Source organism: Protomyctophum bolini, assembly GCF_963924005.1.
Source record: "Protomyctophum bolini genome assembly, chromosome: 1".
NCBI lineage: Eukaryota > Metazoa > Chordata > Actinopteri > Myctophiformes > Myctophidae > Protomyctophum > Protomyctophum bolini.
Genome location: NC_137862.1, coordinates 22,190,490 through 22,215,710, shown reverse-complemented (window position 1 = coordinate 22,215,710; position 25,221 = coordinate 22,190,490). Strand labels below are relative to the sequence as shown.

The 25,221-nt window shown below is 43.5% G+C and overlaps 1 protein-coding gene across 1 annotated transcript in view; it reads right to left on the bottom strand.

Annotated features, from left to right (window-relative positions):
* The window catches only part of LOC308309492 (insulin-like growth factor 1 receptor), an 89,455-nt gene that overhangs the window by 16,762 nt on the left and 47,472 nt on the right, over window positions 1-25,221 (bottom strand). The window contains exons 5-18 of the mRNA XM_080755366.1: window positions 22,067-22,211; window positions 17,845-18,053; window positions 17,436-17,562; window positions 16,660-16,892; window positions 15,629-15,796; window positions 15,309-15,516; window positions 12,284-12,642; window positions 11,469-11,602; window positions 10,607-10,766; window positions 9,464-9,563; window positions 8,319-8,389; window positions 6,082-6,311; window positions 5,788-5,898; window positions 5,445-5,610 (exon numbers count right to left, since the gene is read on the bottom strand). Coding sequence (XP_080611492.1) covers window positions 5,445-5,610; window positions 5,788-5,898; window positions 6,082-6,311; window positions 8,319-8,389; window positions 9,464-9,563; window positions 10,607-10,766; window positions 11,469-11,602; window positions 12,284-12,642; window positions 15,309-15,516; window positions 15,629-15,796; window positions 16,660-16,892; window positions 17,436-17,562; window positions 17,845-18,053; window positions 22,067-22,211 — 2,421 coding nt within the window. The remainder of the gene's footprint in view (window positions 1-5,444; window positions 5,611-5,787; window positions 5,899-6,081; window positions 6,312-8,318; window positions 8,390-9,463; window positions 9,564-10,606; window positions 10,767-11,468; window positions 11,603-12,283; window positions 12,643-15,308; window positions 15,517-15,628; window positions 15,797-16,659; window positions 16,893-17,435; window positions 17,563-17,844; window positions 18,054-22,066; window positions 22,212-25,221) is intronic.

The following is a 25,221-nucleotide window of genomic DNA, read 5'->3' as shown; positions in this document are numbered from 1 at the left end:
ACATTATGGTTTGTGTCGGACAGAAATTAACGCCCTACTTCCTCATACTACAATGTCACACGTCACATTTCAAGCTTGTAGATCTGCTACTTTTGCATTTGAATCGTGAAAGGTAACAGTTTTGGACATATGAGGTTTCCACCCGAAATAGATGACATGCACAGAGACACATTCACTCACACACACAAATAAATATGAGACATCTTTGAATCTTGAAAACACACACACACACACACACACACACACACACACACACGGCTAGAGATGGTTTGAGGATGTCGTCACGATGATAAACAAAGAGTAAACAAATAAATCTCGTGTCTATCAGGCAGCCAATAATGTCTTCATCTGGAGCCTGTGCACTAATGTGTTCCATACAGCTGTTAAATAAATGTCATCTCATCACTCAACATTTTAACTTCCCTGCCATGTGTACGGAATACTTTACTCCCCCCGTACATTCACCCACGCAGTAACACCCCTAAATAATGTGTACAATGGAATACTTTTACTCCCCCCATTCACCCACGCAGTATCACTCCTAGTAGGCCTACTCCTGAACATAGTTCAGAATTAACTCTTTGAGTGGCAGGTATTAATTATTCAATTCTTCCACCAGTGCCAAGGACCTCTCAGTCGGGTCCTTATTTTAAGGCAAACATGACCCCTGGTCGTCAACCGGAAATGAGTTAGCACACAGCTAACGGATCCTTCAACAATGAAATGAGTTAGCACACAGCTAACGGATCCTTCAACAATCTGAAATGAGTTAGCATACAGCTAACGGATCCTTCAACAATGAAATGAGTTAGCACACAGCTAACGGATCCTTCAACAATCTGAAATGAGTTAGCATACAGCTAACGGATCCTTCAACAATCTGAAATGAGTTAGCACACAGCTAACGGATCCTTCAACAATGAAATGAGTTAGCACACAGCTAACGGATCCTTCAACAATCTGAAATGAGTTAGCATACAGCTAACGGATCCTTCAACAATCTGTTTTTAATTCACCTGAAACATACATTTTGTAACCGTGATCAGCTACACTTTACTTACGCTGTGAATAAAGCTTGTTTTGATTAAAAACTGAATCTGGGAAAAGAATCTGAGGTAATAGCATTTGAAAAAAAGAAAAAAAGTGTTTCCGGTTCATTTCCTGTTGTATTTTTATCTCCTACATCTTTTATCCCACGATTTTTGTAACCCATTTTCTTTCACCCAGTGTTAAAGGTCAGGGATGGAGTTTATACAGTGAGGTTACATCATCACAGGGATAATAAAATAAACATAAAAAGTTACACAAGCTCACTGCGTTGCAAGCCTGAAAACCACCTAGATTCTGAACATAACACTGAAATATGTATGCATGGATTAAAGCAAAATATATCTTTTTTCTTTTCTTTTTTATTAAGATTTTATGGAATATTCTTCTTAACATATTTCTATGCTAGTGTGACCACTTCAAATGATGTCAGTGACACATTGGGAGTTTGTAGATCGGCTATTTTCACATCATGCATCCATAGAAGACATGCTGGCTTCTGTGGAATCCAAATGACTGAAATCTGTCAGAACTTTAATTCATGCGTATGATGGTCTAATTTATACTTTGTTTATTCAAAGTATAAATCAGGCTTGAGGGCTGTCCCACCACCCGTTCTAACAGTAGTCAGACTCACCACATGGTACAGTATATCAATGATATTTTTGAAACTTCAACTCTTTTGGGGTGTAGTTTATTTGTAGAAATTGCAGAAACCCATTGTATCCATTATAGTCTTGTAAGCTCTTACTAAGTAAGAGTCGCCGGGGGGTCCCCGCAACATACAGACCCCCAGGAACGAGCCCAGGGGGCTGGCCCGGTTTCCGGCAAGCTTTCCTGTGGCCAAAATGGTCGAGAAATTACAGAGTTACCGTGTGGGGGTCCCCGGAACATCTGGACCCCCAGGAACACGGCCAGTAGGCTGGCCCTGTTCCGGCGAGCCTTCCCATATCCAAAACGGATGTGACAGAATAAATGACAGAGTTATTGTGTTGCAGCTTTCCGTGCTCATCTGTGCTGGGACGCGTAGACATACATACATAGGGACACACATATTGTACCTGCGTAATGGAGCGGAGACAAAGTTATGCGGTCATTCTGAGGTTACGGCATTTTTTTTGTTCTGTGGAAGAACTTACATTTTTACAACATTGGTCTGGGCTGGAGACGGAGAGAGACACACAAAGTGCTGTAATGGTAGCAACATTAAAAAAGATTGCAGCTTTCAGTAAGAGCCAGCCAGGTGTTAGTTATAGGTATCCTTGCCTCCTTAGAGCTTTGGTTTGGTTCAGGGTCAGTCATGGCCTAGGGGAGGATATCCTCTCCTTACCTCCTTAAGAGATATGGTTTGGTTCAGGGTCAGTCATGGCCTAGGGGAGGATATCCTCTTCTTACCTCCTTAAAGGTGATATAGGCAAGTTTTCAGCCAAAAATCAACATATTTATCTATCTATATTTGTGGCCTTATTCCCTCTATCTTCCCCTATATTTTGATGCTGAGCTGCTGCCCTGTAGACATACACTCTCCCTTTGTCTCCCTCTATGTGTTTGTATCTGTTTATATCCACTGTTGTTTATGTCGCGGGACGGAAGCGTCGTGTTGGGAGGAGGGTCTGTGTGGGGGGTGACGCGGAGTCTTAGCCAATTGCAGCGCGAGGCTGTGACTGTGTGTTCGACCCAGCAGTATTATAATGAAAACGCAATGCGATTTCATTGCAACTTGCAATGAAATCGCATTGGTGAAACTAAGATATGGGGATAATATTATACTTGCAATTTGCAAGTATAATATTATCCCCATATCTTAGTTTCACCATTGTTCATGTGAAATAGTATGTTTATGATGTAATATGTAAGCCTGTTGAAATTATGAGAATCGCTATGTATAGCGCATGGTTTGGTGGTCCGGCCGGCTTGAAGCTTGCATTCAACCCGTGCTCGCCAACGGTGACAAGCCGTCGCTGATCATCATAGCGATGAATAACCGTGGACAAAGTAGTTCACATGAACGATGCTGTAGTGGCTGGGGCATTTGAGGGGCAATATGTTTTATATGCACGATTACAAATGAAAGATAATTGAATTGAGAGCCAGTGAGTCTGCTCCACTACTTCCTACTTCCTCATTTGCGGGACTCGTCGTGTCAGTCTTGTGATATTGTGATTACGCTACAGTTACCCTTAAAAAAACATGTCAACTCAATGTCATTGTTGTAACTATGATATCGATAGAAATTCATAATTTTTTAATGTCATATTTAGCCATACGAGCGCAATATCCATAGCGTCCCTCCCAGCAGCAACAACAACCCCATAGCCTGAAGTGACCTGGCTCAGCCAATAGAATGACGGGGGGAGGGGGGTGGAGCTAGATTTTAATTTGTTTGGAAACACTCGATCAATTCTGTGTACAAACACTGAAAACTTGCCTATATCACCTTTAAGAGATATGGTTTGGTTCAGGGTCAGGCATGGCCAGGGGAGGGCCATGCCTGACCCTCTTTGCGGACAAAACTAACAAACCCATGGCCTTGGTTTTTCAGCAGTTCTTTGCACTGCCAAGGTTTTCTAACAAACTGAACATCATCACAGTGGAGACACCAATGCAAACATCATGTGTGAGCGGTCAGAAACTCAAGGCTCATATTGATTTATATAGTTTTATTTCCACAAACTGCCCGGCAATGAACCATGGACAGTTTTGCAGAAAGGTGGGCTGAGGGGGTTAGGAGGTACATGGTACTGATGACCTGATAGATAATTTAATAAAGCGGGTAGCAAAACACTCACACTAAAGTTAGAGGAACACAGCTGTCAGGGTTTGTTTTGTTTAACGTGGTTAAACAACCACAATGGTACCACAAATGGTATGGTATTGGTACCACAAAATCTTATCCAATGATAAACTATTCTAGTTTTGGGTCTGAGAGGCAAAATCTCACAGTGGTCCGTGGCTTAAATGCCAAATAAATAATGGACCTTGATATAAAAAGGGTTTGAAAAACACTTCCCTATAGGACCACAGAGGGTCAACTTCATTCACAACCCTAGAGACGCTAATCTGGGGCAAAAAAAAAGAAAGAAAGAAAACAGGTGAAAATAACAGATATGCAAGTGCAATGCATTGTGAGCTTGTAAATCTCCTATGTTCTGCAAAGATATTCAGTGTGTGTGCAGGGGGGGCAAGTAGTAAAGGGGACTCCGGTCAAATATATAGGGTTTAAGTTGTCTGTGATGTTCTTTTACACGGAGGCATCAAAGCTCACAGCTGTATAACAAGTTCAGTAGTGTAAAGTCTCATACAGACGCATCACTGTTAATCAATGATGGACATAACTATCTCCACATTCATTGGTCAAAAACCTAACTCCACTTGAGCTGGATAAGGGTAAAGTAACGATAATATAATGACACATGCAAGTGTATAAAGTCACACCATACCAACTTTGATGAGGCAGTATTGTTAACATTTTGGACATGGCTGGTTTCTGCCAGACAGCCGAGATATGACAGTTCTTTAGAATCCATGCTAAATATCAAACACTTGACAATGTTATGAGCAGAGACGCAGCGTTATTCTCCATAACGATGCATCTCACCTACTGTATGTCTCTCCACTGCATTTTACTGTCATCAAGGTAATATACTCCATAATATACATCCTTAATACCTTGATATTCTGAATTGCCTTAACCCATTTTGGGCGGGAACCCCTTTTGGTGTTAGCATCATGTTATGCTTTAGCTATTGAAAAATAGCAGATCTACAAGCTCATAGCGCATTATTAAAAAAATGCAATTCATATCTTTTTCAGAAAACTGTCAAGGTACAGTAGAAGACATTTTTTTAATCTGATCTCAGGTCAAAATGGGTTAATACTAAATAGACCACAGGAGAAAGCGCACAGAGGCAGCCATTATACTTGGTTTTATATTATAGTGTCACTAGAAGACCCTGTGCTGGCTCTAGATCTGTAAAGTTAATATATTATAGCGTCACTAGAAGACCCTGTGCTGGCTCTAGATCTGTAAAGTTAATCATGTGTGTCTCTTAGTGCTTTCTGCTGTGGCCCACTTGGTACTTGAGTGAAAACAAAACCTGAATTGACAGAATTTGAGATTAGGGTTACAAAGTTGTTCTGGATACGGAACATTGCGTCTATTCAGAATGTGGTTTAAATAAAGCAGGTCAATCAACAGGAATTCAATACAAACTTCTACTGAATGAATGGAAAGAACACATTGGCAGCATCGCTGACAACAGTCTTAAGAAGACTTTACTTCAGAAAAGAACAGAAAAGAAAGTGTAATTAAAAGTACGGGCTGCTACACAGCCCGAGGGGGGTCAGACTCAGGGTTAGTGTCAGGGTGGTCAAAGCTGGGACTACTTGTCTCTTACCTCCTATTTTGACAGTGTAGTCCTCAGCCACCATGCAGTTCCTGGCAGCCAGGTCTCTGTGGACAAACTTGTTGGCGTTGAGGTAAGCCATGCCGTCCGAGATCTCTCCCGCCATCTGAGTCATCTTACTGAGAGGAGGGAGGCATTCACTGAGGTTTGTATGCCCCTGGAGGGGGGGGGGGGGGGGGGGGGGGAGAGAGAGAACCTAAATGTTGGTACCATAAACACCACCCATACATTCCCATGAGGAGGAAGCAGGCAGGATGTCCCACTGCGATCATACCAAATAATTGCAATTAGATGATTTTGTAATAATTGTAACAGTATCAGTAGTTGTACGTACCTCTTTCCCAGACCGTAGAGATCTCAGGTAACTCTTCAGGTCTCCTTTGGTCATCAGCTCCATGATCACCAGGGTGGGCTGTCCCTGAGAGACCACACCCAGCAAACGGACCTGCAGCCAATCACAACACAACATGATTGACCAACCACCAGAGAGCGATTCGATTTGGTTTGATAAAAATGTCAGACATACCATATAGGACAGTGGTTTCCAAACGTATTAGCTCAAGACCCAAAAGAGAAATTAGACCCAAACTAGTGAAAATGACTCATTGCTGTGGGTTCTACTGCGTACCACGTGGTGACAGTTGAACTCCTTCATGACGGAGGCCTCGTTGAGGAACTCGATGCGCTCCCGCATGCTGGCCGACTCTGTCACAGTCTTGACGGCGACTCGCGTCTCCGCCTCGTCCTTGACCACGCCCTTGGCCAGGCCCTCGTACACCATGCCAAACGACCCCTGACCCAGCTCCTTGCTCAGGACTATCTTCTCCCGCAAAACCTCCCACTCATCTGGGACGTACACTGCACAGCAGGAGAGGAGAGAGGAGGAGAGAGTGTGAGAGGAGGAGAGAGGATTGGGGGAAGGGGTAGGTGAGCAGAGAGATTTTCCCTTTACCACTTAAGCCCTATACACTTCGTATGAGAAATGGTCCATCTACAAGCTCACAGCGTTATCACGTTGTCAGTCAGCAACATGTTGTGAGCTTGCAGACCGGCTATATTCAAAAGAAAATTACAATGTTGGTGTATCGAAGGCTTTCACCTAGAACTCCATGTAGGGAGACAATCTAGAGCGGCATATATGATCACGGCTACATCCAGCACTGACATCAGGCTAAAGTTAGAAACCTCATATATGGGTATACATGTTTGACATCGTCATCATGACATGCATCCAGTAGAGCCTTGTATGGATAGAATCTGCAGAGCATTGGGGTAGCTACAGTAGCAGGATTTGCTACGCTCCTCGCGAGCAGTGTTGTAACCAACGCCCTTACATTGCGTTACGTTACATAACGAAACTACTATTTGCAATCATTTGTAACCTAACGCTTTACATTTCCCATTCCATAACGGCGTTACAGTTACTGTGCGTGTGTTAACCGCGTTATGGCGTTATTATGTCAACTTATGTGATCAGTGAAAAGTCTCGCCATGCAGCTCCGTGAGTCTATCATACAGGTGTCTCTGTGCTGCTGACTGCAGAGAGAGCGCTCTCTGTGTCGACAGTTTCGTTTGTGCTGCCTCTCATACTAGCCTCTGAGCCCACATGGCTTATTGGCTTCACACCCTAACGTGAACAAAGCACGTCGCAGAAGAGGTCATTGATTGGCTAACGTAGGGCCAGATTTCAGGGTAAGGCAATCAGAGACAGTCTACAGAGTAGGGCGGGCTTACTGGCTGTAGTAAACAGTAACCAGACAGACACACAAACCCTTGTAACGCATACACACTAGACACTACACAGAAATCGGCGGTTGAACGAAAATTATAATACCAGTACCACACGCTAAAATGGCAAATGCGGGTCATGACAGCGAGATCGGTTGCTTTGGGGGTTGGAAATATAAACATTACTTTGAGTACTTGTGGGTCAAGGACGACAAAAAAAAACATTGAGGTGAAATGCAAATTGTGTGGCGGACATAAAACATTGTCCTCAGCCAAAAAGAGCAATGCAAAGAGAGTGTACTCATTTTTTATTTGATTATTATTTATTTTCTTCATATTGCACAGCACCATTTGTTTTGAAGGCAAGTTGAGGCTACAACAAAGATGCCTGTCAAAATTCCTGAACATGTTTTATTGTTCCACTACATTTCATAATGTTAGGAGGGAGTTGTCTTTTCTCTTACTGTGCGACAGAACAAAAACCTTCTTTTAAATCGTTTTTTATATTATTATTTTTTAAAGTAAAGTAAAGTAGTTACTTTCATAATTTAATTTAAAGTAAAGTAACAAATTACTTTTTTAGATAAGTAAAAGATAAGTAACTATAACTATAATTCTTTACTTTTTAAAAGTAACTTGCCCAACACTGCTCGCGAGAGACTCCATCGCTCTCCGTACGAGACAGGATATTTGGCCTTACAACCCAGATATTATTCTCAGCGATGTCTGGCCTTACAACCCAGACATCATTGTGTTAGAAGTTTCGGCATCCCGGTTAAGTTCTAAACGGACACCACTGCGGCGATCCTAGCCCAGACAACCAGCACTAGTTTGAGCCATCTTATAGTTGGCCTATAATGACATGCCGGCAGGTTACAGTTATATTAAATTATATACAATAAAATACTGACATTTAATCGAATCGAATTTTGTTCATTAAAAACACGACTACCATGTAGTAGACCGGAGATGGCGTGTCTTTCTTTTTTATGTCTTGGAATGGCTATAAAGCTGTCTGTATCCAGTTCCACGGCTGTCTTCCTCTGTGACCAGCCTCCAACCACACCACCAGGCCTCTCTGTTTTCAGTGTGTACATAAATGTGTGTACATACAAGCCACATATCACACAGACTCACTCTCGGCAGCGCTGAAGTACTCTGGGTTGACTGAAGCATACAGAACTCCGTTCCCCAAGCGGTCACTGTTACTAAAGGACACAAATGGGCAGAAAGGATTATTGCACGCACGCACACACAGGTTTGTATTACTACACATACTTGTGAGAACATCAACGTTTTTATGAATGCCCTTTATACATAAATGAATAAAGCGGAAAAATTGCTGATCTACAAGCATGCTGTGATGCATTGTAGATCTGCTATTTTCTGGTGTATAGCACCGGCGTGAAACCACACACACACACACACACACACACACACACACACACACACACACACACACACACACACACACACACACACACACACACACACACACACACACACACACACACACACACACACACACACACACACACACACACACACACACACACACACACGACTGATGGAAAACATTTTACAACCACGCTGATGTTTTTCCCATGGTCGTAATAGTCAAACGTTAGCTGAACCTAACTCGACGCACAGAGCCAGAGAGGCTAGAACTTGTAATCAGGTCTTCAAGTCAGCTGTGTTTCCTTCCACAGCTGAGCTCCATGTAGGGAGACAATCCACTCTTTCTATCCAAACACTTTTTTTCTCTGTTTTCTTCTCACAAAATTAAAACATGAGCTAAAACTGGATAAATTGTTAACGGGATTTTGCCTGAAATATGCGAGGCGCCTGACACAATCATAATGGTAATCACACACTCACACACCCTAGCCTGGCATTACATGGCATCACTGCGTAGATATCACCAGCTCAGTGGCCTTGTGGTTAGAGTGTCCGCCCTGAGACTGAGAGGTCGGGGTTCAATCCCCGGCCAGGTCATACCAAAGACTGTAAAAATGGGACACAAATGTCTCCCTGCTTGACACTCAGCATCAAGGGTTGGATTGGGGGTAAGTCCCTGCGACATACCAGTGTCATGTCCAGGGGGTGTACTTGTACATCAAGCTGCCTCACGCTACAGAAACAGGAGATAGGCTCCTGCCCTATGGGCCTCATGGCTCGGCAAGGCTACTTTACTGCGTAGATATTAGTCTGGAACTTCGGTGTGCAAGATTTATTTTCAAGGGGTGGTTGCAGACAGATTCCAACATCAGAGCAAAACACACCGTTTCTTGTTGATGGCCAGCACTGCGGTGACCGCCAGGCAGGTGAGGAGGATGGCAAGGATGGGGACGAAGATCATCACGTAGAGATGACTCTCATATCCTGGTGGAACGAACACACACACACACACAAACACACACACACACACACGGTAAAGTTCTAATGTGCGATTTGTGAAACATTGTGAAAGGCGGCCCCCACCCACACTAGCACGATTCCTAAACAATTAACACAATATGTGAAATGATGATGTTTTAGTAATATTGTTCCTGCTGTTCTACATGCTGCCAACCAGGTGAAGACATCACGGACTGAGGCTTTAAACCTTTGCTTTTAATATGACATTTAGGGTTTTACGGAAGATGCTTCTGAACATGCTCTAATCTTAAAATAACCAAAAATCTTACTTAAGATCTAGAAGCTCTCAATGTGTCTCTTGTTTGTGTTCCCCACCTCCCTTGATGCTGCAGATACTTTGGATCTTTGGCTACTGTAATCAGTAACATTCGCTCTAATTTCATCCACATCTTATATGGCATTTATTTAGTACATTTTGTCCTAACTTTACAATCGTATCCAACAGGATCACACACACACACACACACACACACACACACACACACACACACTAAAGTGGTTGGCAGTATGGTTGCGCTGCATGGACGCCAAAAAGAATGAATCGAACATTTTCTAATAAACCGTGGCCTCATGGGCATGAGTCGAGGGTTATTAATACTGCCAGAATTGTTTCAGTCTGTGTCCCTTCCCTGCTGAGGTCTTTTCAGACAGATATCTTATAGGCCACAACTCAGTGGCCTAGAACCGGAAGTAAAATCAACTAGGCTACCGGTATGTTAGCTGCAATCTTTTTATAAGTCACCCGAAATGTACATTTTGTAACCTCGACTAGCGACGCTTTAGTTATGAGCCATGAACATCGCTGTTTTGATCAAAAACTCAATCTGGGGAAAAGAATCCGAGATAAAGGGGTTTAAATTTTCAGTTAACATTGAAGTGAATGGAGGCTTTTTTACTGACGGACCATAGCCTAGTATTGCCTAGCAACAGCGACCTAACAGACGATTAGCGATCCCAAACTGAATCAATAAAGATTCGATGTGTGTGTGTGTGTGTGTGTCTCTTACGTTCCGGGACATAGAAAGCTAGTGGTTGAGTCCAGGATCCATTCCCGGCCAGGGAAGTAGCTCTGACTCTGACCGAGTAGTTCCCTGGGCTCAGGTTGGAGAGCTTCGCCCCACGCTGCTCTGCATACAGCTGACGAGACACGCACTCGTGCTTATCAGACTACACACACACACACACACACACACACACACACACACACACACACACACACACACACACACACACAAGCCGAAATCAGATTAAATGGTCCACAAACAAACAGGGTAAAGACTTACATAAAACCTACTGTACCATGTGTCTAAACTCTAAACAACATGCTAACTTAATAAAATTCTTAACATTGGTGTTCAAGCAAACAAAATAACACACATAACTAACGCAACATTTTTTATTTAACCTTTATTTAACCAGTAAAGTCACATTGAGACTGCGTCTCTTTTACAAGTGGGAACTGGCAAACATACAGCAGCTCTGCATATAAACTAAAGGTAGCAAGAAGGATACATGAATCACCTTCTGTTGAACTTCTATTCTTGCTATTTTTTTAATTTTTGAAGAAAAAAAAAAAAAAAAGGGGGACAGCAGGGTGAACGTGTGCAATTACTGATTACATTCAAGTAGATCAGAGAGGCTTATTGTTGGTATCAGTCTATCCCCGTTACAATGCGCTAGACCTCTAGGAGATGGATTGCAGAAGAGCAGCGCCACACCTAATCAGTTCCCAGTACGAGTACTGGGAACTGATTAAGTGGTCGGTGCGTCGGGGATGGAGCCCTGCCTTGACCCTGTGGTCCAAAGACGAGCCCTGCCGACACATACATTTCCTTCTATTCCATTATTCTGTGTTTGAGTAAGTCGTACCTCGGTGGTCAGTCTGAACTTGATCTCGTACATGAGGATCAGTCCGTTGGGTCGCTGGGGCTCAGGCCAACGCAGGAACACCCAGTCATCCTGACCCTCCCAGGTCACTGGACCCCAGATGTCGTCTGCCTTGTCTGGATGGATGAATGGAGACACACAGGTTCATAATTAGTTTAACAGACGTACTGCTTGTGACGTAATGCTCCGCCATAAGGAATGTAATTAGCTTCTCCTCTTCTGGCAGAATGCTCCGTCTGATAACCTTTATTATTGATATCAAACCGGATCGCTGATTTCAATTTTTTCATTATTATTTTGGCTTGGCCTTTCCTTCTTTAGCGATCCTAGACCGGGTTGAGCAACCTCCCTCCCGTCCGCATCCCATTATACAGGCTGACTAAAAAGCGGAATAACTCCACTCCAAACTACGGAGCTCTCCGTGGTTTGGATAAAACGTGCGATGTTCGGAGGTCTTTGCTGATTATCTGGTGGGCTAGATGGAAACATTGGTGCTTTCTAGAGCAAGGATGGCTATATTTTAGCTCGCTAGCATTGACGCTATTTATTTAGCATTACGCCCACAACAGGATATCCGTCCTGTGTGGATCACAAGTGGATTACTTTTTCGATCAATCAATTATAAAAGCAAGTATTTAAAACTAATAATAATTATGTGACCAAACTTGACACACAGTAAGTCATTGGAATTCTATGCAACACCTACATAGACACACAGCTCTATGGGGGGGATCATGGTCAGTTTGGCATGAAGGATTTGGGCGGGGTCAACAAAATGGGTCAGGGGATCAGTTAACCTGCAGGTTTGGTCCTGGAGAAGAGGAACTCGGCGGCGCTGCAGCGGCGAACCTGGCGGTCGCAGGCGTGCACGTCCAGGCGGTACACGGTGAACGGTTGCAGGCTGGAGATCTGCAGCTCACGCTCCCTCACAGAGCGCTCCGAGAACTCAAACTCCTGGTCCGTGGGCTCCGCCACGGCCCCGCCCCCCGTGCCGTTGGAGGACAGAGTGGGTGAAGAGGAGGATGAGGAGGAGGTGGTGGTGGCAGCGGTGGTGGTGGTGAGGGAGGTGTTGGAGAAGCGTGGAGGAGGAGTGGAGCGGAGGACTGACGTGGAGTTGGCCACGCCAAACACGTCCCTACGACGACGGTCTGGAGGACTGGGTGGGCAAAAATAATAATATATATATTATGAATTAATGCCAATTAATCAAAGCCTGCAGATGAGGGGAAGAGAATGAATAAAAATTTAAATAAAATAAAGATCAGTGGTTCTCAACCTTTTCCGGCCGCTACCACTATAAGAATTGTATGACAGGTTTTACTCTGGTTCCACAGATGCATATTGTGACTGGGAATTCTATAGGTGAGGGGACTTGGGCTCATTAGGTCCACTGGCAGAGCCTGACCAGAGCCTTTGGGGACTGCCCATAAGTCAGACATACCGTTAATGACATGTTACAGAGCCTTTTGTGCCGGTTCTGGACAACCGTGTATCCGTGAAATAGGTGGGGTGAACGTTTCTCGAGTTACGTGGATTCCAGACATAGACACGTACAGAGAAGTGGTACATTTATTGTAAGATAGTTTGATTACTTTTGATGCCGTAAAAGTATTTTTTTCTTTTTTCCTTCTTTAGGAATTACGTCCTTAAATTGCCACTTCACTGTCACCTGGGGACCCCCCAAAATCATGTGGGCAGCCCCCTGGGGGTCCCGACCCACAGGTTGAGAACCACTGGGATAGATGCTGCAACAGTCATTACCTTCCAAACAAGTGTCACTCTCCCATGCCACGTGTTACTAAATTAAATTTCCTTTTCGAAATTGCACAAGAATCTTTTGCAGATTGTTAAAGGTCTAGACTTAAGTTTTTGTCAGAATTGAATTGAGGACAGGAAACACAATTAGGCATCAGTGGACATCTGACTTATTTTTGGGACGAGGCATCTTAATTGATGAATTTACAGACTAGTCCAGTCATGGTTGTTTCTGTTTTAAGAGAGCTTCTGGGAACTGAGGTGCGGTGTGTCATCGACAGTGTCACACCAGAACACAGAAGACGGTTGACTGGCAGTCTGACTAGCTGCTGTATTATTATAGCACGACATAATGTTAAATCATTTACCATATCAACAAGGCTATGATGATTTAAAAAAATAAAGCTTTGTCTGTATTAACCTTGATAACCGTCTTGATCCAAGGCTGTGAAAAATGGCAGGTAGCAAACTTTAGTTAAACTTGCAGAGTGACTAATGAAATAATAATCCCGTTTAGTGTTTCATAATAAGAATACAGCTTGGCCTAGCGACGCTGCTGATCAATGCAAGTCGAGAGGCTAGGATGCACTTTTATGCAACGTTGTGCTCGAAGCTGGTTATAAAGCTACCAAGGCTTCGTCAGTGATGTCGAATCCTGGGACATGCGTTTATAAAATCCTGGTGACGCCAGGTTGCGTTGCCTGCGCTGCACATATTTATTTTGTACAATCCCTCCACCGGCTTCTCACGTAGCGGTGGTACATGTCCTGTGGACCGGCACGTTCTGCATACTGGTGGTTGAGAACCCCTGGCTTAGCCGTTCGTTAGTTTCAGGTCAAGACCCAGGGTAATTTGCACCCCTTGAATAAGGCACCTCACGGAAAGGGGACCTTTGGCAGGGAACGGACATGGACTGAAAACTATTCTGGCAGTCACAGAGTTTTAACAAGCCCACTATGGATCCATGTAGAGTTGAGAGACGTGTTGCACCTCTACAGCCTGTCAGCTAACGGTAATGTAATGGTAATTGGTGTCATTGCAGCATGGATTGCTGACTGCACATTCCTAGCCCATCTCACACACACAGTGATGCCTGTCCTCAAACAACCCAGAATGACTCTTCACGTGCACGTGTACGTGTGTGTGTGTGTGTGTGTGTGTGTGTGTGTGTGTGTGCATTGATTTGTACTGTCTGGCTGCAAGGAATCTTCCCTTGATTTCATTACTACTCCAGATGAAACAACAGCACACAGCCTCACAGCTGTGTGTGTATGTGTGTGTGTGTGTGTGTGTGTGTGTGTGTGTGTGTGTGTGTGTGTGCGCGCGCGCGCGCATGCAGGAAAAGGGAATGAGAAAGCAAAACAATGCATGTGTATTTTTGTGTGTGTAGGTGTCAGCGTACAGTACAGTAGACTATGGATTGGTATTCGTACAGTACTATTATAGCAGTTGTGTAATGGGGATCTGCACGGTGGAACGACAATTTTATGTGCGAATAGAGCTCCGACGACCAGCTTTAGGAAATATGCATTTCACCTTAATGTGTCATTCATTTTACTTAGGTTTATAGTAGGAAACATGAATCCTGAGCTGGAGAGACATCACATGACTCCTGTTACTGAACCAACACTCACCTTAGCAATGATTACTACCACAATATAGAGCCGTTTAACACATACTTAACCCATTCTGGCCGGGCACCCATTTTGGTGTTAGCACTATGTTATGCTTTAGCTATTGAAAAATAGCAGACCTACAAGCTCATAGCGCGCCACCGAGTGGCGCGCTACGAGCTTGTAGGTCTGCTATTTTTGAAAAATCAAACAACGACTGACATTTTTTAAATCTGATCTCAGGTCAGAATGGGTTAATCAGACCAGTGTGTGTCCATGTGGAAACCTCGTATGAATCTGATCTCAGGTCAGAATGGGTTAAGGAACAGCAACTCAAAACACTGTCTGGGGTGCCAGGCCAGAGTATAATGTAAAAATGACCTCAAAGTCGTGTTTGAAATTGATTCAATGTCCCCAAGAAGCAGCAATAGTAGTAGTGACATGTCTTCCTTACCGTGGGGTGAATATGGAGTTGTGCAGGAAGTTCTCAAAGACTTTGCGGTAGGAGGCGTCGGCAGCCTCGGCCTCCAGGTCCTGGGCTGACTTAGGACAGGGGCAGCACGGACCCTTTGGGTCCCCGTCAGGGTCCGCCTTGGTGGGCTTACTCTCCTCCTCCTGGTCATTCACACCTGTGGCCGCTAGACGGATGGGAATCTTCAACTCTGGATGGAATCAAACACACAGAGAGGAAGGTGAGGAGGTGTGTGTGTGTGTGTGTGTGTGTGTGTGTGTGTGTGTGTGTGTGTGTGCGTGCGTGCGTGCGTGCACACTAACCTTTGGAGCAGTAGTTGTGCTGGTACAGCTCTCCGTCCTCAGCCTGCTGCTGCCAACGGAGCAGGTAGTAGGTGTGGTTTCCGTTGGGAGAGACGGGCGGAGACCAGCGCACCACCAGGTGGGTAGAGGAGTTGGAGTACGCCCTCACATCCAGAGGCATGCTGGGAGCTGAGAGAGAGAGAGAGAGAGAGTTGACTTCAGGAAAAGCACAAAAATATTGGCATCAAAATGTACATAAAGTGCCAAAGGTAAAAAGGTCCTCATTGTGTCGAAGTCCCATTTCACAAGTTTTCAAATGTCCAAAATGTGTACAAATCCTATGAAAATAGCCGATCTACAAGCTCACAACAAGTTTGGCAATAATCTAAATCGAAAAAGTAACTAAAGTTTTCAAATAATTGTAGTGGAGAAGTAGCAAAGTATTGAAAATTGTACCAACACAGTATAAAGTAAAACAGACCTGAAAATACAATTTAACTTTGACGGCCGCTAATTGTTTAATCCAGGGTTCCACCTCGCGTAATAGGACATTCCCGCCTTTTGTTTTATGTGTTTAAGTTGCCGTATTTTAATATTTAAAAAGAAACTCCCTCTTTGCCGCGGAGCTGGAGACGAGACCTTCATGTTATGATGACGAAACCGGAAATCAACACATGATGTGGGCTGCTAGGGCTTCTGGGAAATTGAGGCCAATGCAAATGAACGGGGTATAATTCCTCATGGAGGAGGGTCTTGTGGCGCACCAAGATGGCGGGTGGTGCGATCGTTCATAAAAAACGGACGAACCTTTTTTCGCCGGATTTTCACGGGTCAAAAGCCCAAATACTTCAGTGTATGCTTTAAAGGTAATAAAACAATCTCGGCAGCGTAGAATATTTGATTAAAATACGGGTAAAGCGTGATTCGCAGTAGAACGTACAGTACTGCAAATGTACTTATTTACTTTCTACCATGGCATAATAGGCAAACAAATAAATCCATGAAGTGAAGCCTGTTGGTTGCCAGTAGTACTGTACTGTACTGTACTGTACCTGCAGGGCTGGTGCGTATGTAGACCACCTGACTCTTGGCCCCAGGCATGTGCTTGTCCTCCACCATCAGCGTGACGGCCTTCACAAACACAGCGTACTGGGTGAAGGGCTTCAGTCCCGACAGCAGGACGCCGGGGTCAGAGTCGTCTCGTCTCAGCTCCACGTCCACCATGTTCCAGCTGTTGGAGCCACAGCCCTCCTGGCCGTCAAACTCTGTGATGTTGTGGAAGGGCCTGTGACGGACGGGGGAGGGATGAGGGAAGTACAGCTTACAGTTAAGCCAAATTCCAATACCCAAAATCTCGGCCACTCACTCACTCACACGTGTCACTCCAGCATGGCGGTGTTATGGTGAAATTGGTGACCTGCCGACATTTGTGACCATCGTGTGGACTCCAAACAACTTACATGGAGGTCTTTAAATACGTGGCCTAAATACAGCTAGGTTGAACTCCGCTAATAAACAAACTGCAACGATTTCCGTTCGGACACTGACATTATGTGATTGTATACACAATTGTCACATATTTCCGCTGGTCACCAATTTCACCCTAACACCACCATGCTTTTCAAAGATTTCCACTCCGGAAATCACTTTTCATCAGATATTTTATTTTGCCTTTTTCCTCCAGACAACCTTTAAAATGATATACTGCAGTTGAAGGTAACCTATTCCTTTCATACAACAGTATTAAGCTGATGGCAGAGAACATCATCAGATTCAGGGGTTGGGGTTTATAATAGTCCAGGGCTCTCGTAGGGTTACGGTAACTTACGCCTCCTTATAGTACACTATGAAGCTGATGAGGTCTCTGTAGTCGGGCGGGCGGTATCTCTGCCAGGTGAGTTTGATCCTGGTGCTCCTGGTTGTGTTGGACTTGAACTTCAGCAGAGTGCTTTCACCTGGACACAAAGCAAGCACAGCTGTTGCTACACAACCGGCCTCTTAACCATTTAAACCCAATACATTTGGTCCCTCAAGGATCTGTACTAGTGACTATGATGTAACCTTGTAGATCTGCTATTTAAAGGTTTTCCCCTGGAATATGGATGCATGGATGTGTTTCCATCCAAATAATAATTCTAAGCACTTTTGACTGAAAACAAAAACTGAAACTTAAATTTTCCCGCACAACAAGTATATAGGGTTTAAGTGGGTTGTAACGATGCTCTCTCTCATCTTACAGCTCGCACGGTCTCCGTTGTTGCGGCAGTCATTTTCGCCACAGGTCCCCAGCACTCCGGTCTTCTGCCACATCTTCTTGATCTCCGATGGGCAGAGCTTGGGGTTGGCTCTGAAGAACATCTTCCCTGCTCCGATGGTCAGGTTGTGCTGCTTCCAGTCCCACAGGTACTGCAGCTGCTGGTTGTCAAACACTGAGAAGGCATACGCTCTGCCGGAGAGAGAGAGAGAGAGAGGAATAACAGAAGAGAAGAGGTACAGAGAAGACAAGAGGAGAGACGATGACAGAAATAGAGAAGAGAGAGAAGAGAAAGATAAAACAAGAGATGGAGAAGAGACATAAGAGGAGATATAAAAGAGATAGGGACAGAGGAAAAGAGATAGATAAGCGAGAGATAGAGGAGGAGACAGAGGAGAGGAGAGAAAAGTTGGTTGTGTAAGGATAGATATTGTTGCACTGACAGTTGCATTCCATAACAGATACAGTAAGTCAGTAACTACTCAGGATGTGTGGGTTTTTTATATCTACATTTGTTTTGTTTGTCTCAAGGCTGAAGGAATGGGTCTCTGTCTGTCTGTCTGTCTGTCTGTCTGTGTGTGTGTGTGTGTGTGTGTGTGTGTGTGTGTGTGTGTGTGTGTGTGTGTGTGTCTGTGTGTGACTGTGCATGCATGTGTGCGTGCGTACTGAAGCGTGGGTTAGATCTTGTGTTGGTCTGTGACCTTGGAAATTATCTATGAAGGAACAAACTTCTAGACAATTCTGATAGGAATGTCTGGGGTGTGTGTGTGACGTGTGTGTGTGTGTGTGTATTTGAAGGTCTTGGTGTGGTTTTGCTGTATGCATGAGCAGGCCTTATGTATGCTCTGCGTTCATAAGTGCAGTCCATCTACTTCAAAAGAGTGAGCAATGCCCACACAGGCACACCACCAACAGAGGGAGCTACGCTGATCTCATTCCCCGCAGATTCGGCACACACATGGGGATGAATTCATCACTATATGCCACCAAAATGTGGAATGCCTGACTCCCTACTCCTTACTCCCTACTGTTTTTCTGTAAATATACTTCTGCTCCTGACCTAGGATTGATGATTTCTCGTATAGTATTGTGTCTTGATGAATTGAATACACAGGACCACAATGGAAACAAGCCCTCTGGGCTTTTTTTTTGTTATCTATTAATTGTATGTGCATACATATTTTATGTACATCTGTACTTTTTGCAAACTGTTAATAAAGTATTCAATCAATGATTCAAACTTCTCAGCCACATAACGTAAGCGATGAAGGAACTGAAGCCTATGCTACAGTTATTCTATGGTTGTAATGATGGCGAGTGTCTCCTGATGAAAGCGAGTCAGCCGTATGTCTGCAGTGTGTGTCAACAGCTGTTGACCTGCCTGTATGTTAGTCCGTTTAATGAGCCGCTCCAAAGCTGCCTATCATCACACACACACACACACACACACACACACACACACACACACACACACACACACACACACACACACACACACACACTACAAGTTTACGCAGACTGAATGGAGAATAAATGTGTGATTTTTCTATTCTTTTTTATCATTCTTAGGGCCTGAATGCATTGTGTGAAGAGAAAGTCTAACATAGGATGGAATAATGGGAGATTGCAGCGTGGCCAATATATGCATGCCGCCTATATTTGTCTCATTGGATCGGGGCAGGGAGGGACGATAATTATGCTGCCGCATGTTAGGATGCAAATCAATTCGGACAAAACTAAGTCTAGACCTTTAACAGTCTGCAAAAGATTATTGTGCCATTCCAAAAAGGAAATTAATTTAGCACCCCGACTCTGACTGACCAGAAATGAACAGAGCTTTCATTAATGCCATTGGTAAGACCTATGTAAGGACTAAGGAGGTATGGTTCTGCTGTGCACATCAGTCACCCAATCAGTTCTGCATGTAAACAGTTGGTCATAGAACCTAAACGGAAAGAAGTCCCCAGGACTTTTTAGTGTTACCCTTTTAGCCCAAATGCCCTGCTGTACCTCGTGCCGTTTACATGTCTAATAAAGTATCCAAACAATCCAGTCTGAGGTCAGATGGTTACGAGTTTGTTACTGGATCAACTGAGACAATCTAATATACTGTAAAGGCAAAGGAAAGCTCCACTCCTTAGTCCTCATCGAAAGGCGGTGTCATTGATTATCCTATAAGCTTTAATGTCTTACTGTACCACGTGCTGTTTACATTTCTGACGTATTCAATCAACCAATCACAACTCAACTACTGTACTGTCAAGGTTTCCTTGAGCAAGGCACTTCAATGTACACACACACACACACACACTGTCCTTGACTTGTTATGCGACTCTTCTTCTCTGTTCACATTCCAACACCACCGCAGTACAATTCCACTGCTCTGTTCCCATGGCAACGCTCACCGCCACACACAGCACATTAAAGGGAGGAATGTGACGGAAACACAGCGCTGGCCGTAACATTTCTGATTTTAAAATGTGTTTTTTTTTATACCGTTTATGCATCCTTGCATCCATCCAGCCATCCATCCAAGCTCACAATGCCTCACTATTTTCACAATTCTTGCTCTTTCTTATATAATTTGACAATTTGGCCAGTTTTTATAGTAGATTGTTGATTACTTTTGACGCAGTAATGGCCTTTTTTCTTTTTTCCCCTTTTTAAATAAATTGCCACTTCACTGTCATCTGAGGACCCGCCCCCTAAAACAAACCCTGGGCGTCCCCCGACCCACAGGCTGAGAAGCCGTGGTATTATGCCATACTGTAACCATACTGAAAGCTGTGAGCGCCAGGACCATACTGTAAGCTCCATGTGAACACCAGGAGGACCATACTGTAAGCTTCATGTGAGCACCAGGAGGACCATACTGTAAGCTCCATGTGAACACCAGGAGGACCATACTGTAAGCTTCATGTGAGCACCAGGAGGACCATACTGTAAGCTTCATGTGAGCACCAGGAGGACCATACTGTAAGCTTCATGTGAGCACCAGGAGGACCATACTGTAAGCTGTGAGCACCAGGAGGACCATACTGTAAGCTTCATGTGAGCACCAGGAGGACCATACTGTAAGCTTCATGTGAGCACCAGGAGGACCATACTGTAAGCTTCATGTGAACACCAGAAGGACCAGACTGTAAGCTGTGAGCGCCAGGAGGACCATACTGTAAGCTGTGAGCGCCAGGAGGACCATACTGTAAGCTCCATGTGAGCACCAGAAGGACCAGACTGTAAGCTGTGAGCGCCAGGAGGACCAGACTGTAAGCTGTGAGCGCCAGGAGGACCATACTGTAAGCTCCATGTGAGCACCAGGAGGACCATACTGTAAGCTCTATATGAGCAAGGACCAGGGTTCATGTCACTACACTCTCTGCTCGTGGTTTCCAGTCTCTTTACACCAGTGCTTCTCAAACTTTTTAAAGTCAAGGACCCCCAATTTCATATGTATTTGGCTGCAGACCCCCCTCTGAAAAGGTTTTGTGCAAAGAGAAAATTGTGTTATTCGAAAAATTGCAGATGTACAAGCTTGCAGTGCGGCACAATGTGAGCTTTGACAGTAGATCTGCTATTTTGAAGAGCCAACGTATAAATGGATAAAGTGGTTAAAGTGATGCTATGCTAACTACTAATACTATACTACACCTCTGAAACCCCACTGAAGGACCCCAGACCCCACTTTGGGAACCACTGCACTACATCACCCAAACTACGTTGTTCTGCCCCATGCTACACTGCGCAAAAAGCATGGAATACGGTTGAGTATAATAGGAAACACCCGGTAAATCTAACAAACTCCGGTAAACTCCCGAAATGTACCATCACCCACATATATTACTGTATATTACTGAATATGCCCGCTAAACTTGATGTGTACGGGCAAATCTAGTGCCCAGAATTGCCCGTTAATCCCTCTTTTCACGCAGTGCTACATGTCTGTAATTACCCAACAATGAATGCCAATTTTCTTTTTTGAAATCTTTCATTCTATAAAAATCTAAATCAATTACTTCCTTTGAACGAAAACGTGGGGCGTGATGACGTGTAGAGGAATAAATAATTAATGAATAATTAATGAATAATTTTATTCCATTAAAAACGGGATTATATTCATGGGTTGAAGCAACAAAAAATGAAATCTTACGACTGAAAAGTTTGTGTTGTGTGTGTGTGTCTGTGTGTGCGTGTGTGGGGGTCCTTACTCCTCCAGAAGTTCGTCTCCGTCGATGAAGCGGAGGTTCTTGAGGAAGGACAGAGACACCAGTGTGTGAGAGTGTGTGATGCGGACATATCCCGTCACTCTCTTGATCAGTCCCATGAAACTCTCCAGCTCTGACATGATGTTATCTGACAGAGAGAGAGAGAGAGAGAGAGATTCAGTATGATTGAGATAGAAAGACACTGTGGTGTCATTTCGTAAATTAATGCCTTACTTGATCAAACTACGTTGAAACGTGGCGTGAAGAGGTACGCGCTTCGAGCTTCACGAGATCCGCTTCTATTGCTATTTTTGAGGGGCGCCAGCCCATCCTATACTCAGCTATTAATGTAGATTTTCGTCTTACACAATCATTAAATTCCCATTGACAATGAACAGAGAATTTAGGTCATATGTGTGTGACCAAATCGACATGTTACGTCATGTTACTGGCTGTGATGATTAGTTAGCTGATTTGCTGGTCTAAATATGACGTACATTTTTCCTTCATTGTCAATGGCGTTTACGTCCTATTTAGCGGGCATTTGACCTGAATTTCCCAAAAATCTTGAGATGTGTGGGGACAAAAGCTGTATATAGGAGGGCCTCTCAAAAGGAGCAAACTGATTGTGAGCTTGTAGATCGGCTATTTTCCGTGCATAAAAGACATGCTATGCTGCCAGTCAGTAACCATCATAGACGTATATAAAGGCTAGATGGCTCAAGGTGAAGCGGAGCCATCTTGCTTTGGTGCTACAGTACAGTATGTTCTATGGCAGCTCAAACAAAAATACTCATAACTCGCTCAAATCTTGACGGATTTACAAACGGGTTGGTTTATTACAAACATCAACGTGGCTATGATTCAGGATGCTTATCTGCTTAATGATATTTTCCTATGAACGTCATATAAAAGCATATAAGTATGCAGTCGTCTCTGACGTTTATAACAAACGAAAATCGGTTGAAAATTGAGCAAGTTATGGTTATTTAAAAAGCACATGCACAATAGACACAATCTGCTGTAAGATGGCCGCCACGTAGCGACGTCGCTCTCCATTGGCCAGCAGCACGGGTGAGCCATCTAGCCATTCTTATATATCGATGGTAACGGCACTACTTACATCCTCTGTGGATGTTGTTATATATCGATGGTAACAACACTACTTGCATCCTCTGCGTACAGTATGTTGATGTGGATGTTATATATCGATGGTAACAGCACTACTTACATCCTCTGCGTATGTTGATGTGGATGTTATATATCGATGGTAACAGCACTACTTACATCCTCTGCGTATGTTGATGTGGATGTTATATATCGATGGTAACAGCACTACTTACATCCTCTGCGTATGTTGATGTGGATGTTATATATCGATGGTAACAGCACTACTTACATCCTCTGCGTATGTTGATGTGGATGTTGTTATATATCGATGGTAACAGCACTACTTACATCCTCTGCGTATGTTGATGTGGATGTTATATATTGATGGTAACAGCACTACTTACATCCTCTGCGTATGTTGATGTGGATGTTATATATCGATGGTAACAGCACTACTTACATCCTCTGCGTATGTTGATGTGGATGTTGTTATATATCGATGGTAACAGCTCTACTTACATCCTCTGCGTATGTTGATGTGGATGTTATATATCGATGGTAACAGCTCTACTTACATCCTTAAAAGTTATCCATGTGAATATCCGGAGTCTAGAACATAAAATGGTGCTACTTAGGCCATGGGTTGCTCTATATAAACCTAACATTATTACACTCTCTGAAACATGGCTTACCAGTGACATTCCAGATAATAGATTAAGCATCACTAATTATGTTCTCTATAGATCTGACAGGTGCTCCAAGAGTGGAGGAGGCGTGGCCATATATGTTTCCACTGATCTCATAAGTGAGTTAATCACTCCCACAGTAGACCCTCTACATTTTGAAGGTATCTTTGTTAAGATACATTTTCACGAAAATAAGTACATAACTATTGGTAGCATATATAGGCCACCCTCCGCACCAGCTGAGTCATTTAACTGTATCATTACTACTATCAACTCCATTCCCTTCAGGAATGAACTGATTGTTTTGGGTGACTTCAATAAAAACTATTTACACAGATCTTGCTCCAAAGAAAAATACATGATTAACAATATAAATCTTACTCAACTAATCACTGAACCAACACGAATCACACCTACTACTCAGACACTGCTCGACTGGATACTCGTTTCACATCCTAACAGAATTCTGAAATCAGGTGTGTTAGCTGACTGCTTTAGTGACCACTCCATTATATACTGTGTATGGAAAATTAAATTACCCAAATCCCCCCCAAGAACAATAAAAATCAGACAATATAAAAAAATAAATGTAGATATTTTTATTAATGATTTGTTGGCGATAAATTGGGATAGATATCAACTCATACCTAATGTTCAAGATGCCTGGGATTTTTTCTGTTCAGAATTTACCCTGATTGTTGACAAACATGCACCATGGAAATTAGTGAAAGTGAAGGGCCAACATCTCCCGTGGGTCAGTCCTGAACTTATACAGCTTTTCAGGCAAAGGGACAAAGCGTGGGCAACATTTCGGCGGACGAGGAGCGGTGCTGATTGGGAAGCTTATAGGCAGCTTAGAAATAGGAGCAAGACAAAAACCAGAGATGCGGAAGCAAATTATTATAAAGAAAGTCTCACAAATGATTTTAAGAATCCCAAGCAATTTTGGAAAAAAATCAAATCGGTTATGAATACATCAGATAAGCATCATATCAATCAAATAAGATGCAATGACACAATATTAAATGACTCATTATCAATTGCCCAGGCTTTCAATCAGCATTTTTCCTCTGTCGGCTCCACTCTAGTAAATGACACATATCTTACCCCTGGTTCTTTCAATAATGGTCCACAGTGTACTAGCCTGTTTAACTTTCGGAGAATTTCACCTGTTGAGGTCCAGGAGGTCATCAATGAATTAAAAATTGATGGTGGTGCTGGACTGGATGGAGTTGAAAACAGATTTCTAAAATTAGCTGCCCACATTATTATGTATCCACTTGCCGATTTATTTAATCTTTCCTTGTCTACATGTGAGCTTCCTGTTATCTTTAAAAGTGCCCGTATCACACCACTTCACAA